At 36.7% G+C, this 13,976-nt stretch overlaps 1 protein-coding gene across 5 annotated transcripts in view; it reads right to left on the reverse strand.

Annotated features, from left to right (window-relative positions):
- SLC38A6 (solute carrier family 38 member 6) overlaps nt 1–13,976 on the reverse strand; it is a 77,476-nt gene that overhangs the window by 4,628 nt on the left and 58,872 nt on the right. For all 5 annotated transcript variants that reach the window (XM_067734120.1, XM_067734129.1, XM_067734149.1 and 2 more), the window contains exons 9-13: nt 9,538–9,603; nt 9,230–9,283; nt 7,165–7,244; nt 6,717–6,817; nt 1,260–1,384 (exon numbers count right to left, since the gene is read on the reverse strand). In XM_067734120.1, coding sequence (XP_067590221.1) covers nt 1,260–1,384; nt 6,717–6,817; nt 7,165–7,244; nt 9,230–9,283; nt 9,538–9,603 — 426 coding nt within the window. The remainder of the gene's footprint in view (nt 1–1,259; nt 1,385–6,716; nt 6,818–7,164; nt 7,245–9,229; nt 9,284–9,537; nt 9,604–13,976) is intronic.

The following is a 13,976-nucleotide window of genomic DNA, read 5'->3' on the forward strand; positions in this document are numbered from 1 at the left end:
GATTCCAAAAATATGGCACAATCTATTACTGTAAGGTATTTATTGCACAAAAACTGAGAAATATACCTATCTGTGTGAGCTTCATAAAAACTGTTTTGGTTTTATTCTTTTTTTTTTTTTTTTTGGTGGTACGCGGGCCTCTCACTGTTGTGGCCTCTCCCACTGCGGAGCACAGGCTCCGGACGCACAGGCTCAGCGGCCATGGCTCACGGGCCCAGCCGCTCCGCGGCATGTGGGATCTTCCTGGACCGGGCACGAACCCGCGTCCCCTGCATCAGCAGGCGGACTCTCAACCACTGCGCCACCAGGGAAGCCCTGGTTTTATTCTTGAAAAAATTTTCACATGCAATTTCTTTCAGTTGTATAATTTTCAAAATTACCAACAATAACACTTTGTGAAGAAATCACAGAGTATCATTTTCATGAAATTCAACAGATAAAAGAACAAATGGTTTAAAACAGAAAAAGAAGTCATGGCATGATAAAGAAATACCATTTGCTGTTTTATGTTATATTATCTGTTTCACAGCATGTAAATGTGAAAACTAGTTCATGATGCTCTCTACTGCTAAGGCGGGCAACAGGCAGTCCTGTCCCACAAGCATTTACCCAGCCCCCGCTGCACTCCTGGTGCTGCGGTCCCCGCAGGGAGGAGGCCCCAGTCTCAAGGAGCTCCCCGTTCAGGGGCTCAAGTCGTCCACTAGAAGCATCTGTACCCAAAGCCTATGATTCCATTCTCCCAGAAATTCTCAAGAGTCTTACATATGGCAACTAAATGCCGAGTGATGATCTGCTGTGCCCCTTAAACTATAACTCTAGAGCAAATAAAATCCGTGACTAAGATTAGACTAGAACGTCTATGTGAAAATAAATTTCCAATAAACTAGAAGGAGCTTATTTTTGCTGACTTGACTTTTTCCTCTTCACGCACATTCTTTTGAAAACAGAATACAGAATTAAAGGGGGAAAAAAACCCAAAAAAACTTTAGAAGAACTATAGTCTCTAAATTGGAAACAATGCTGTGGGAGAGCGTAAATCTAAACTAAATCTGAAAAAGCACAAATTAGTTTAGCGGTTCACTGTTATTTTTGTGCTTTCATGGGGCCATAGGCAAGTATGAGGTCTTTGATCAATTACTGGACAAATGAATAAGATATACAAGACTAGATGTGATTCAAACATTCTAGTCTGTAAAGAATTAGTGTTGCCATATTAGGGAGCTGCTACACCAAGCAACAAAACCTTTAAGAGTACTTACAGGGAAGTGGATTAGAGGGACTGTCAAAAGCACAGCAAATAGTATGCATAACTTCACAGTCATGACGACAACATCATGTGGCAAGTATTTACTATAACCTTGTAGTAATTCTGACGCCACACTGTCTGCAAATTTAAAAAACAATAATAAGGATCACATTATAAACTACTAAGATGTTAAAAACAGTAACATTATTTTCCTTTGCACAAACGGATCTTAACAGATTTTGGATTCCCGGTACCAAATCCATCTCTGGCCTTTTTCCTATCCTATGAAACACAGAGACATTAAGTAAATATCTTCTGGAAACCTACAGTGTTTTCTTTTAATGAAACTAGAAATTGGCCCAGGCAGAATCTCTAAAATTATGACAATGAATATACATTTAAGAAAATCTCTTTAGAACTTTTCCATAATCTGAAGGTTTTGAACAACACTTTTATAAAGTGCTTTCATGTATACTACTGAATTTGGTCCTTATGATAACAATATAAGATAGGTAGCTAGGCTAAAAATTATTAACTGACTTGCCCAAGATCATACAGTACAAAGGGGCAGAGCTGGCAGAGCTGTACTCCCAAATTGTTTTGATGTCAAAGCCTTTCCTTAATATTGCAATGTTTTCTAGGATCTTATAGTTTTGTGCATGCTACCTGCTTCATCAACATTTCATCTATAGATTCATCTTTCATAAAAGAGAATGCTTCCTTAGCAAGGATAATGGCTTCCTTAGCAAGGGTAATGGCTTCCTTAGCAAGCCAGTGTGGTAGTCAGTGACAGAATCTGAACAAGCTGACCATGCTTTGCTCCCTGGTGTTCTTCTATCCTCACATCTTCCTCACTCCAAGACAGAGGAGGGCTATTAAGAGTGAGAGTTCTCAAGAACACTCCATATCACTGCCTTGTAGGGAAAGATGAGTTTGTACTTAAAATAGAATTGTGGGGTTTTTTTTGTTGTTGTTTGTCTTTTTAATTTGAGACCATACAGTTTGGAAAAGTCACTTTGGAGAAAATAAAAAAACAAATCAAATACACCTCTGTTTTCAAATACTTTAAAATTTAAAGGGGAGATAAGATGAAGACACACACATATAATAGAAAGTGTATAAACACAGACACACTTAAGCGGAAGAAGAAGGTCTAAACAAAGAGCTATGGTGATTTTGAACAGGGAAAGATAACTATGGCTTTGGGATGAACATGAACGAAATCCAAGAAGACTTGAGAAGAGTCATCATGATATAGTGAGCAGCAGGGTAGTAGAGGGGCTTGAATTCTGCGATCAAACAGACTAAGATTCAAATCCTACTCTTACTAGCAACTTAACTTCTCTGAGTTTTTACATTTGTAAAATGTGGACAATAATATATTGACCTACAGAGTTACTGTGAACATGACATGAGTTAATGTATGTGTGCTGACATTCAAAGATGTGGGGAAGAAATTCTCTCTGGTAGCAATACGCAACCGAGAAAATGAGCAGCCCAATAGCACTTCAGAGGCTGAAAGACTGTGTGGTAGAGAAAAGAGAGTAGTGGGTGATAAGGCTGGAAATGCATTTAAGACCAGTAACAGAGCTCTTCTTAGGGTCTGGACTCAATCTGGTAGGCCACAGAGATGCAATGACTTCTGAAGAACAGTGCGTTATGACCTGAACTAAGCAGGAAGACAAATTGGAAGAAAAAGAGGCCCAAAACAGGAATAACAGTTAGAAGGTTACTGTCATAACCACTGAGAGGTAATGAGAATTTGAACTAGATTAGTAATAATGGAAATGGGATAGAAACTAATTGTTGAAAGTATCAAAGACATACTTGATATAACGTGGTACTAATGGACCAAATAAGAGATTAAGAAGAGCCAGGAAAGCTGGATTCTAGTCCCAAATATGTGAGATACTTGTGACTCTTTGGAAAAATATAGCAAACTATTTTATTTCCACTTTATGAATCATAAAAATGAGCTATTAACACTTACTGCTTAAGAACTTTGTACACTTTTAAAATGGTCTAGTTATTATGCAACATTTGGGTATTGGCCTGGTTTATCAGAGGAACACTTTTTATTCCTCACCTTATAATGCTTTAACATCTGTAATCAGAGCCAATATTATTAATCTAGGTACATATTTATTGGTCCCTTTAATCTGATAAAATTTAGATATTAACTAAGCCTTGAGAGCACTGAATGAAAGGATCCCAAGCAACTCCAGAAGCCTGAAGAACTAGATTACAAATTCAAAATACCTGTTACATGTCTACTTTCTACTTTCCCAAGACAAAAACCTTTTTCCTGAGCCAGTCAATTCTGTGTTCCTAGCTGAGCCTTATGCAAGGGATAGAGTACAACACACTTCTCTGCATTCAGACAAATCTCTACAAATCTCAGGAAGAACCTGATGGTGATCTCTGCAAGTTATATCTTCTACTGAAGTCAGGAGGCTGCCCTGTTTAATACACACTGTCAAACAGGGGATGAAGTTTATAAAGATTATCACAGAGTAACAGAAAGATCACTGGATTAATATTCAGGAGACATGCCACTAATTGTGAGACAGGTCACTTCACCTTTTGGACTTAAGCTACTCACCTATAAAATGAGTTGAAGGCGTTAATTTGTGACAAGCCCTTCTGATAAGGTCTCAAGCTCAATCAGCAATTTCTTTCTGTAAGACTGAGAGCTACTGCTATTCCAATAGAAATATACTGTAAAAGACTTTCAACCCAAAAAAGAAACACTGTGAATAGCAAATCAATATCTGAATCTTCTTCTGTCTTTGGAGAAGGAACTTTTATATCATTCTTTCTTTCTTTCTTTTTCTTTCTTTCCTTCCTTCTATCTATCTATCTATCTATCTATGTATCTATCTATCTATCACCTACTTACCAGCCTACCATGTGATTTTCTTAGATCTGTATTTCTCCATTACATAAAGCGTGGATATTCTAAAGAATCTGCATCAGTGGAAAAGGGCTAAGTCAGAGACAACAGCTTTACTTGATAACCAGGAAAATGCCTGTGTAGGAAACATTTCACGTACATGATGAAAATATTTAGCCTCTGTTAAGGCAAAAATAGATAGATAGATAGATAGATAGATAGATATGCCTGGAGCTTAAGTGAGCCAGGTTTTTCCAAAAGTTCACTTTGCGAAAAACTTGGAATGAAGGGAATCTGGATTCTGTGGCATAATTCCTGAGGAGGCAGCACAGTAATAAAGGCATTGACTCTGGAAAGAGTCAGAATTGGATTCAAATCCCAACTCATTATTCATTAGCTGCAGGTACTGGCCAAAGTGCCCAACCTGTCTGAGCCTATATCTTGCAGAGTCGTCATAAGGACTGAGTTAGGCAATATATATAATAAAACACCTGGCACGTACAGAATAAATGTTAGCTCAATAAATGCATTAGCATCCATCCTTCCTCCACGTCCCTTTCCATCTAAGTTTTCTTATAATTTAACATAGCTTCTAATATCTCGTGGTAATATTTTTGCAGCTTTCCTGGAAATTGGTAGGCCATTTGAGGTTTCTTCCAGATAGCTCTATTGATCCATAGGGAAGAAAAGGAGGTCCATTTTTTGGACTTTTTCTCAATTTTGGAAGATCCCTAAATATAATAGTATTTGTGCCAGGTGACGATTTCAATTTATAAAAATATACAGCTATTCTACTAAGTTTTTGCTGAATCCCAACAAAGACCCTGCTGTAGTATCTCATTGTTATAGAAAAGCATCACTGTGCTCAACTCTGTACGAAGGCAAACGCAACAAGCAAAAATAGAGTTTATGCATTTCAAGAATTTTATTTCCTTAACAATGATCAAAAAAGTTTAACCATCTGCTTTAACTTTCCCTGTAGTGTATCCATGCTCATGTTGGAAGTAGGAAGTAACGCTCTTCCGGATGGTGTGTACAGAGCTCTACCACTCTTATTCAACATAGTACAAAAATGCAAGAGCAGATTTAGATTCATCAGTCACCTTTATTAGTGTTGAAATGACATAGAGTTAGCAAGAAAAGGACTATATAGAGCAATTATAATTTTCTCACACACTGAAAAGTCTAAGATAATACACTGATAATAATATACTGAAAAGTTACCATATTTAAATTAAGTTTCATTAATGACAGTAAGAAGAGAAGTACAGTGCTGAAAAAAGAGCACCTGAAATTATGAAATAATTGCAATAATAATGGTAACAGTAATGATAATACACCACCAGCAGTAGCTCTCCTTTGTGGAAGATGGCTGTGTGCCAGATACTGTAACAGGCATTTTCCATATAACTTATTTCCTCTTCAATATAACTCTATACAATTATCCCTGTGTTACAGATTAGGAGATGAAGATAGTACAAGGTGAAGTACCCTGGTTCAAGGCCACACAGCTGTTTAGAGCACAGTGGTTTTTTGAATCATATTTGTTGGGTTTCAAAATTCATACTCTTTCCACTGGGCTTAGGAAAGGTAGTTATACAAGTAAATGTCCAAAAACTTGTCAGACCTGAAAAAACTCTGGAAGGTAAGCAAAGCACCATTACAAGCCATCGTGAATGTCTAAAACCTGAAACACATGCACAAGGCCACTGACGGTGAAATCAGAGTCAGAACAGCTAAATATCACAAAAGTAACAATAGCCATCTACCTGGAGCATTGTTATAGGGGCATTCATAAACTGAAAAGTGTATTCAAGGATTTGACAAACTGAGTGCAGTTTATTATAATGTGTTTGTTTGCAAATTAAACAAGTGCGTTTGCAAATTTAACATGAGAGCTTACAATTTTTTTTCTTGTTCTAGACTTTTAAGTTTTATTTTTTCTTGAGGTTCTTACCAGAAGAGAAAAAAACTCACCAAGCCCATAACTTTTCAAAAGTAAATAAAAGAAAATTTTACTTTTATTTTATGAATTTAAAAGAATCCTTTAAAAATTTAGAGAGAAAGTTCATGGCAAAGCACAGAATACACACTGCAGAACTGTGTGAATTAAATCTAAAGGCAGAGGTCTCTGACGTAAGGGTACAACTATAGTCCAGGTAAAACCCTTTCCTTTCTCAACTTGTTCGTTTGCAATTAAGATGACTGATTCTCTCAACCTCCCAAACTGCTGAACTAGAGTCTAACATATTGAATTCTCAATTAAAAAAAAATAAAATCATTATTGCACTTTTTTTTTTCTCGTAGAAAGACTTCAATGTTTCTAAGCCCGAGATTTTACTTGGGTGTTTAAGAAAATTTCCATATGAAGTTATCAATCTTGAATTTGATCCACCTTTTTAAGAGAAGGAAAATCAGTTCTTTAAGACCCGTAGAGCCACCACAGTGGTGCACTGAATTCTGGCAGCCTGAACAAATTAACTTGCTAATGGAAGGCAGAAATAAAGTCCATATTCAGGTGTGAGATCAACTACAAAACAATTTATTTTGTCATCTATAATGAAATAATATACTTACCATAAAAAGTGAGGTACCCAAAGAGTGCAGATATAAAATAAATGAGAAAACTTAAAGCAATTGCTGTATTGGTTACATTCTGCATCCTTTTCTTAGAAGGTCTAAAAGAAAAAAAATGGTAAAATTAGAATCTGTGATCTGAATTATATCTAAATAGATAAATATCTCCCAAGCTATTCAAAAGGATTCCTTAATCATTCAAGACCTAGTTCTCTAATAACTACACACTACAATTCTTGATTTGAAATTACTGCACAAAGGACTATGCTTCAAAGAAACATTCTCAACTTAGAACTAAGTCTTGGTTGTTTTGTTTTGTTTTAAACTAACACCTACAATCCAGTGGTGGGATGGAAGGATTCATAGAGGAGAATGTTATTCAATCTGAAAGTCCTAGAAGTAAAAAGACATACTAATACATTTTAAATATTCCAGGATTCTGTAGTACCTTTGAAGTTCACAGTATATGGGCAATATTGAGGTGTGGCAGAGAAATGAAAAAGCCATGGTTGGTATGGCATAAGCACTCTGAAAAAAAAATTTTTTAAAGATGAAATTATTAAATGCTACTCTGTTGAAACCACTACTTCATTTGACAATAAAATCAGTTCTCCAAAAAAAAAATCAATTTAGTTAAATTTCTTTCATGTTTCATGAATCACCTGTTTATAAAATAAGAGGTTTTTTTTTGATTTTTTGTTTTTAATGAGACACACAGTTATGGTCCCCAGTAAATATTTTACTTGATAGCTGTATTGCCCCACTAGCGAAAATATTTCTTGGCTGCTTCCACACCAGGTTGGTTTTACTACAATCACTGCTGCTTCTATATTGTATCAGTAAGATAAAAATAATTAAGGTAAGATAAATAACATTTAGGTAAGATGAAAAATAATAACATTTTAGAAATGATCTTATTGTAATTCTCAGTCTTTCCTAATGCATGTATTAGGAAACTCAAAAACATCTAATTACCCTAAGCAGCAATAATAGTTAATGCTTTTGAACCTGCTTTCACCAACTCAATTCAAGTACCAACTTAATCTAAGAGAATACTGAACATATTAATCACATCTTAGCATCTATAACTAGGGTCTCTTTTGATGGGAATGAACATGACTTATTCTAGACCAACAAATTCATAGAGATCCACTGGAATATACGAACAAAAGTTGTTGTTTTTTTAAAATTAGAATAGTTAAGAACCAGAGAAAGTTACAAAGCAAACAAAAGTTACCATCTAAATGAAAACACTGTCTTTACAAAATAGATGGTAATGATTTACTTCCTCTTTTCTACTCTAAAAAAATTTCTCCTTAACTAACTTAAGGCTCTTCAGCAAAAGAAGTTCCAGATGACTGTAGATCTATCTTCAGACACAAGGCCTCTTAAAATATCAGAGGAGAGCTGGCAGGAAGGAAAGCTGTAGCATTTCCCAAGGCTAGATTAAGAGAATGAAATTCAATTCACAAATTCTCTTTCATATACTGCTCAGTTTCCTGGCTTGTCAATTACCCTACCTAAATCTTTAAGGCACGTGGAGGCCTTTACCATGTAAAAGACGTGATAACCTCCCTTGTGGGGCCAGAGAGACATTTCTCATTTAAAAACTAGGGAATAAGGGAGTTCCCTGGTGGCCTAGTGGTTAGGATTCCAGGCTTTCATTGCTGTGGCCCGGGGTTCAATCCCTGATTGGGGAACTGAGATCCCATAAGCTGCAAGGCACGGCCAAAAACAAAACAAAACAACAATGGAAAAGAACTCTGGGGAATAAAAAGGAAAATTTTGCATGGAGGAGTTATCACACTAAAATGCTACACTCATAGAGTTATACATGAGTAGTAGGGATTCTAGTATCTGGGACCTGCATTTTAGCAGAATCACAAAGTGTACATGAAGAAACCTGCAGCAACAAGGAACATATGGCTCTTTCAGAATGGTAAAGTAGAGATCATTCAGATCAGCTTCCTGTCTCCTCTGCTGATGCTCAGGGGCTTTTGCAGGCATTTCAAATATCCTAGCTCTCTCAGAGAAGGCAAGGGGGGACTTGGTCCTTCTGCCTCTGCTACAGGCATCATAAGTTTCAACTTTGGAATGTCAGCCAGAAGACATATTGGCAGTGCTCAATTGCTGGTCCAATGATGAGGCTGTTTAGCCACAGACCAAGGTTCTACTCACAGGGGAGGAGTTTTTGATATAATTGGCTACTTAGCTTTACAAGTCCAGAGGGCAACAGGAAGTCTGTATGCACAGAGGACCTTATTGGCCAGACCAGACATTCAGTAAATCTGTTCTTTTAGGCAGTGGCCCATTTAAAAAAGGCTCCATTTAAAGGCGTGCCAAAAAAAAGGTGGCCGTTTCATAATGGGCCACCTTCTGGTAAGCAGCCCTATACTTAGCACTTTCATGAAAATTAGTTAGTTATAGGTAAAAGACCTAAGAGACCCTGTTACACAAACCTCTTAAACTTGAAATGTGAAAAAACTAAAAATATCTGTTGATAACTTACACACCTCTTTGGAGAAATGAAAGAGCTTTGGTTTACAAGCATCTGTAGCATTTGAAATCTGTTTAAGAGGATTGAGGGGAAAGAGAGAAACCAACAGTCATTAAAAGTTAGAATACATCAAAAAAAACCAAGATGAATTTATTACTACTGGGCTTTCAAATAAAAATATTTCAAAACAAAGTTCCAAAATGCAATATAGCCATTACTTTTTTATTAATTAGGAAAAAAATCATTATTAGTCATATTTTATTTTTCTTTTTAGCTTAAAATAAAAAGGAAGAAACTGAAAAAGAAACCAAACAAAACAATTACCTGGAAGTATTGCTCTACAGAATTTAATGTCAGAGGACAAGGGATGGACCATTTTTTGATTATTATCTGTAAGAATAAGTAGGATCAGATGATTTCTTACCAAATTCATGACAAGAAATTGATTTTAAATAGGTCAGTATCATTTCAATTAATCTAACACCATACCAAATAATATGCTAACTAATAAAAGATTCTTTGTTCATGTCATTTTCCCTAGATAGAATGGGGCCATCATCTGACACGGGCACCTACGGTGTGGGACAGCATGAGGGGCTGCATAGTTGTTTGGTGGAGATCTCCCCCACTGAAGACTGAGAGCTTTCAAAACTCCAATAGTATCAAGGCATTAAAAGAAAATCCAACTCAGAATGGGAACATGATGTTTTTAGTGACAATAGTACAAGAATATGGCCATTTGTGGACCTGGCATCAGTAGCAGACAGAGAAATATTAATAGCAGTTTTGGAAATGGTCACAGGTAGATGCAAAGGGGGAGGCTCAGGGATTTCTGATGCATGAGCACTGGCCCTCCTTGCTTTTTTCAGACTTACATCACTTTTGGTGAATGTGGATGAAGCTGGCAAAGGATAAGAGCACAAAGCTAAGGAACTAGAGCTGGTAAAAATGAATTTTTTAAAAAATTAAAAGAAATCCAGAGGGCTGCTATTTCCCAGAAACAATCAATGAAAATGTTTCAGGATTTTACTCTTAATCGTGGCCATCCTGTTCCTAGACCTACAGTTGAGTTGGTCAACATTACCACTGTTGTAGTTGTTTCAGGGCACATAATAACTCTGTAAATACTTGCTCTAGGCTGAAACCCAGCATTCAAAAGGGCAAGGGAGAATAAAGGAAGCATCTGTCCTTTGCAGAAGACCTGTAAGTAAATATTATACTATGCCTATTTGGTATTTATCTAGTTTTAGATTTTTAACTAATTCAATCAAAATTTTACATAGTGATAAAACAAACCCAAAGAAAACATATACTTTTAGGATTAAATTAATGAGTCAACTAAAAAATTACTCTTATTTAAAACCCTCACCAAGAGAAAAAAAAAAACTGTAAGGGTAAACTGGGCAAGTTGCTTTGATATTTCTAGGTAAGTTTTCAATACAGAATAAACTAAATGGTCAACTTACCAAAAGGAAAGAAAAAAAAAATCAAAAGCAATAATCTCACCATTTTTTTTTTCTGATATGTTTGCCCAAAAAGGATGAGGATGGGGTGGGGTAGAAGCAAAGTTGTTACTGGTCTCTCTGTTCAGCCCTGCTCCAAATTCAGCATCTCACATTTCCCCCTGACTAACAGTGGAGGCGGCAGCAGCAACAGCCATTTACATTGTGTACCAGGTAGTTTGATAAGGTCGGTATGTGAGCTACCTCATTTTATCAGCTGTTATTACAAGACTTGCAAACCCAAATATTTCAAAACAGTGCTCCAAAATGCAAGAAAATGATTATTCTTTCATTAATCAGAAAATATCATTAGAGGCCTGATTTTATATTAACATAAAATTCAGTTACTACAGCTAATTTCTCTGCAGAGACCCATCTCAAGCCCAAGTGACGTCCTATAAAGCAGAAGTATAGAACAGGAATGGAAGATACCTGACAACAAAGGGTAACAGGGAGTCCTTGCTCAAGTTGAAGGCAGAACACAGTAAGAAGATAAACTCAGGGGTTAGAAAGAAAGACAAAGGGAAATAGAAGATTAAGCATTAAAAATACTTGTTCACTTGCACAGGAGGCCCTTCCCTCTTCTCTCTGCTCCAAGTAATTCCCATCTTTCAAGGCTCAGCTCAAGTTTCATTTCCTTCCACATCTTTCTTTATTCTACCTGTTGGTGATCCTTCTCTCCTCTCAGCTCTTATGTAATCCCTATTATGAAGCAAATAAATCAATACTTAACTGTGTATTGACTACATTGTTCTCTATTTTTTTTCTGATAAATTTATCTTGTTTCCCTGACTAGAATGGCAGATCCTTAAGAGTAGTGTCCTGATTAATCTCCCACAACTCTAATGCCTACCATAGTGCTCAGCAGAAGGAAATCCAAATCTAACCAAAATCGATTCAAATAGTTCTCTATTTTCATTACTGACTTATTAAAATATTACTTCAAATATTAGTATTAGAATACTAACCTGTACTCAAGACAGAACTTTTAGAAAGAACAGAAATTCATTTTTGTTCAAAAATGGACCAAAAAAGGTACCGTCATGCTGAGCCACTGCTAAAATAAAATTTATTTTTAAAATTTTAGGTATTTCAGCAGGGCCAAAAATTTATGTCAAAAACTTTTAAGCAAAATAAGGATCTGGGACAATAGATAAGAGTATAGGTTTTGATTTGCACTGTTTGGAGAGTATAATTTAAGAAAATAATAGTTTTCTGGACAGATTTTTAAAAATGTAATATAAATGCTATACAGATTTATTGATACAAACATACTGAAAAAAATAATCAGTGAAAAAAGGTGCAATGGAAAAAAATTGGAATCCATCAAAAAAAATTGGGGTTAATATATACATGTTTTCCTTAACCACTGTGTATTTTTAAACCTAATACTTAGAAAGTCTAAAATAAATTCAGGCATACCTCATTTTATTGTGCTTTACTTTATTGCACTTCACAGATACTGTGTTTTTTAATGGATTGAAGGTTTGTGGCAGCCCTGCATTGAGCAAGGTTATGGGCACCATTTTTCCAAGAGCATTTGCTCACTTCGTGTCTCTGTGTCACATTTTGGTAATTCTCAAAATATTTCAAACTTTTTCATTACTACCATATTTGTTATAGTGACTGATGATCTGTGATCCGTGATCTTTGAGGTAACTATTGTAATTATTTTGGGGTGCCATGAACTATGCCCATATAAGAGGGCGAACTTAATTCATAGATACTGTGTGTGCTCTGACTGCTCCACTAACAGGCAGTTCTCGTCTCTCTCCCTATTCCCTGAGACACAACAATATTGAAATTAGGACAATTTATAACCCTACAATGGCCTCTAATGGTTCAATAGAAAGGAAGAGTTGCAAATCTCTCACTTTAGATCAAAAGCTAGAAATGATTAAGCTCAGTGAGGAAGGCATGTTGAAAATTGAGATAAGCTAAGAGCTAGCCCTCTTGTACCAGACTGTTAGCCAAGTTGTGGATGCAAAGGAAAAGTTCCTGAAGGAAATGAAAAGTGCTACTCCAGTGAACACACAAATGATAAAAAAAGGTGAAACAGCCTTACTGCTGATATGGAGAAAGTTTTAATGATCTGGATAGAAAATCAAACCAGCCACAACATTCCCTTAAGCCAAAGCCAAATCCAGAGCAAGGCCCTAACTCTCTTCAATTCTATGAAGACTGAGAGAGGTGAGGAAGCTGCAGAAGAAAAGTCTGAAGCTAGCAGATGTTGGTTCATGAGGTTCAAGGAAAGAAGCCGTCTCTATAACACAGAAGTGCAAGGTGAAGCAGCAAGTGCTCATGTAGAAGCTGCAGCAAGTTATCCAGAAGTTCTAGCTAAGATCATTAACGAAGGTGACTACACTAAAGAACAGATTTTCAATACAGACCAAACAGCCTTCTACTGGAAGAAGATGCCATTTAGGACTTTCACAGCGAGAGGAGAAGCCAATGCCTGGTTTCAAATCTTCAAAGGATAGCCTGACTCTCTTGTTAGGGGCTAATGCAGCTGGTGACTTTCAGCTGAATACAATGCTAATTTACCATTCCCCAAATCCTAGGACCCTTAAGAATTATGCTAAATCTACTCTGCCTGTGCTCTATAAATGCAACAACAAAGCCTTGATGACAACACATCTGTTTATTATTTTAAGCCCACTGTTGAGAACTACTGCTCAGAAAAAAAGATTCCTTTCAAAATACTATTGCTTGGGGACTTCCCTGGTGGTCCAGTGGTAAAGAATCCACCTTCCAACGCAGGGGATGCAGGTTTGATCCCTGGTCGGGGAACTAGGTTCCCACATGCCACATGGAGCACCTAAGCCCACGCGCCACAACCACTGAGCTTGCGTGCCTCAACTAGAGAGCCCATGTGCCGCAAACTACAGAGCCCACGTGCCCTGGAACCTGCTCATTGACAATGCACCTGGTTACCCTAGAGCTCTGATGGAGATGTACAACAAGATTCATGTTGTTTTCATGCCTCCTAACACAACATCCATTCTGCAGCCCATGGACTGAGGGGTAATATTGACTTTCAAGTCTTATTCTTTAAGAAACAATTGCATAAGGCTATAGCTGCTGGAGACGGTGATTCCTCTGACGGAGCTGAACAAAGTAAACTGAAAACCATCTGGAAAGGATTCATCATTCTAGATGCCATTAAGTGCATATTTGATTCATGGGAAGAGATCAAAATATCAACATTAACAGAAGTTTGGAAGAAGTTGATTCCAACTCTCATGGATGACTTTGAGGGTT

The sequence above is a fragment of the Pseudorca crassidens genome, chromosome 1, assembly GCF_039906515.1.
Source record: "Pseudorca crassidens isolate mPseCra1 chromosome 1, mPseCra1.hap1, whole genome shotgun sequence".
In the NCBI taxonomy this organism is placed as follows: domain Eukaryota; kingdom Metazoa; phylum Chordata; class Mammalia; order Artiodactyla; family Delphinidae; genus Pseudorca; species Pseudorca crassidens.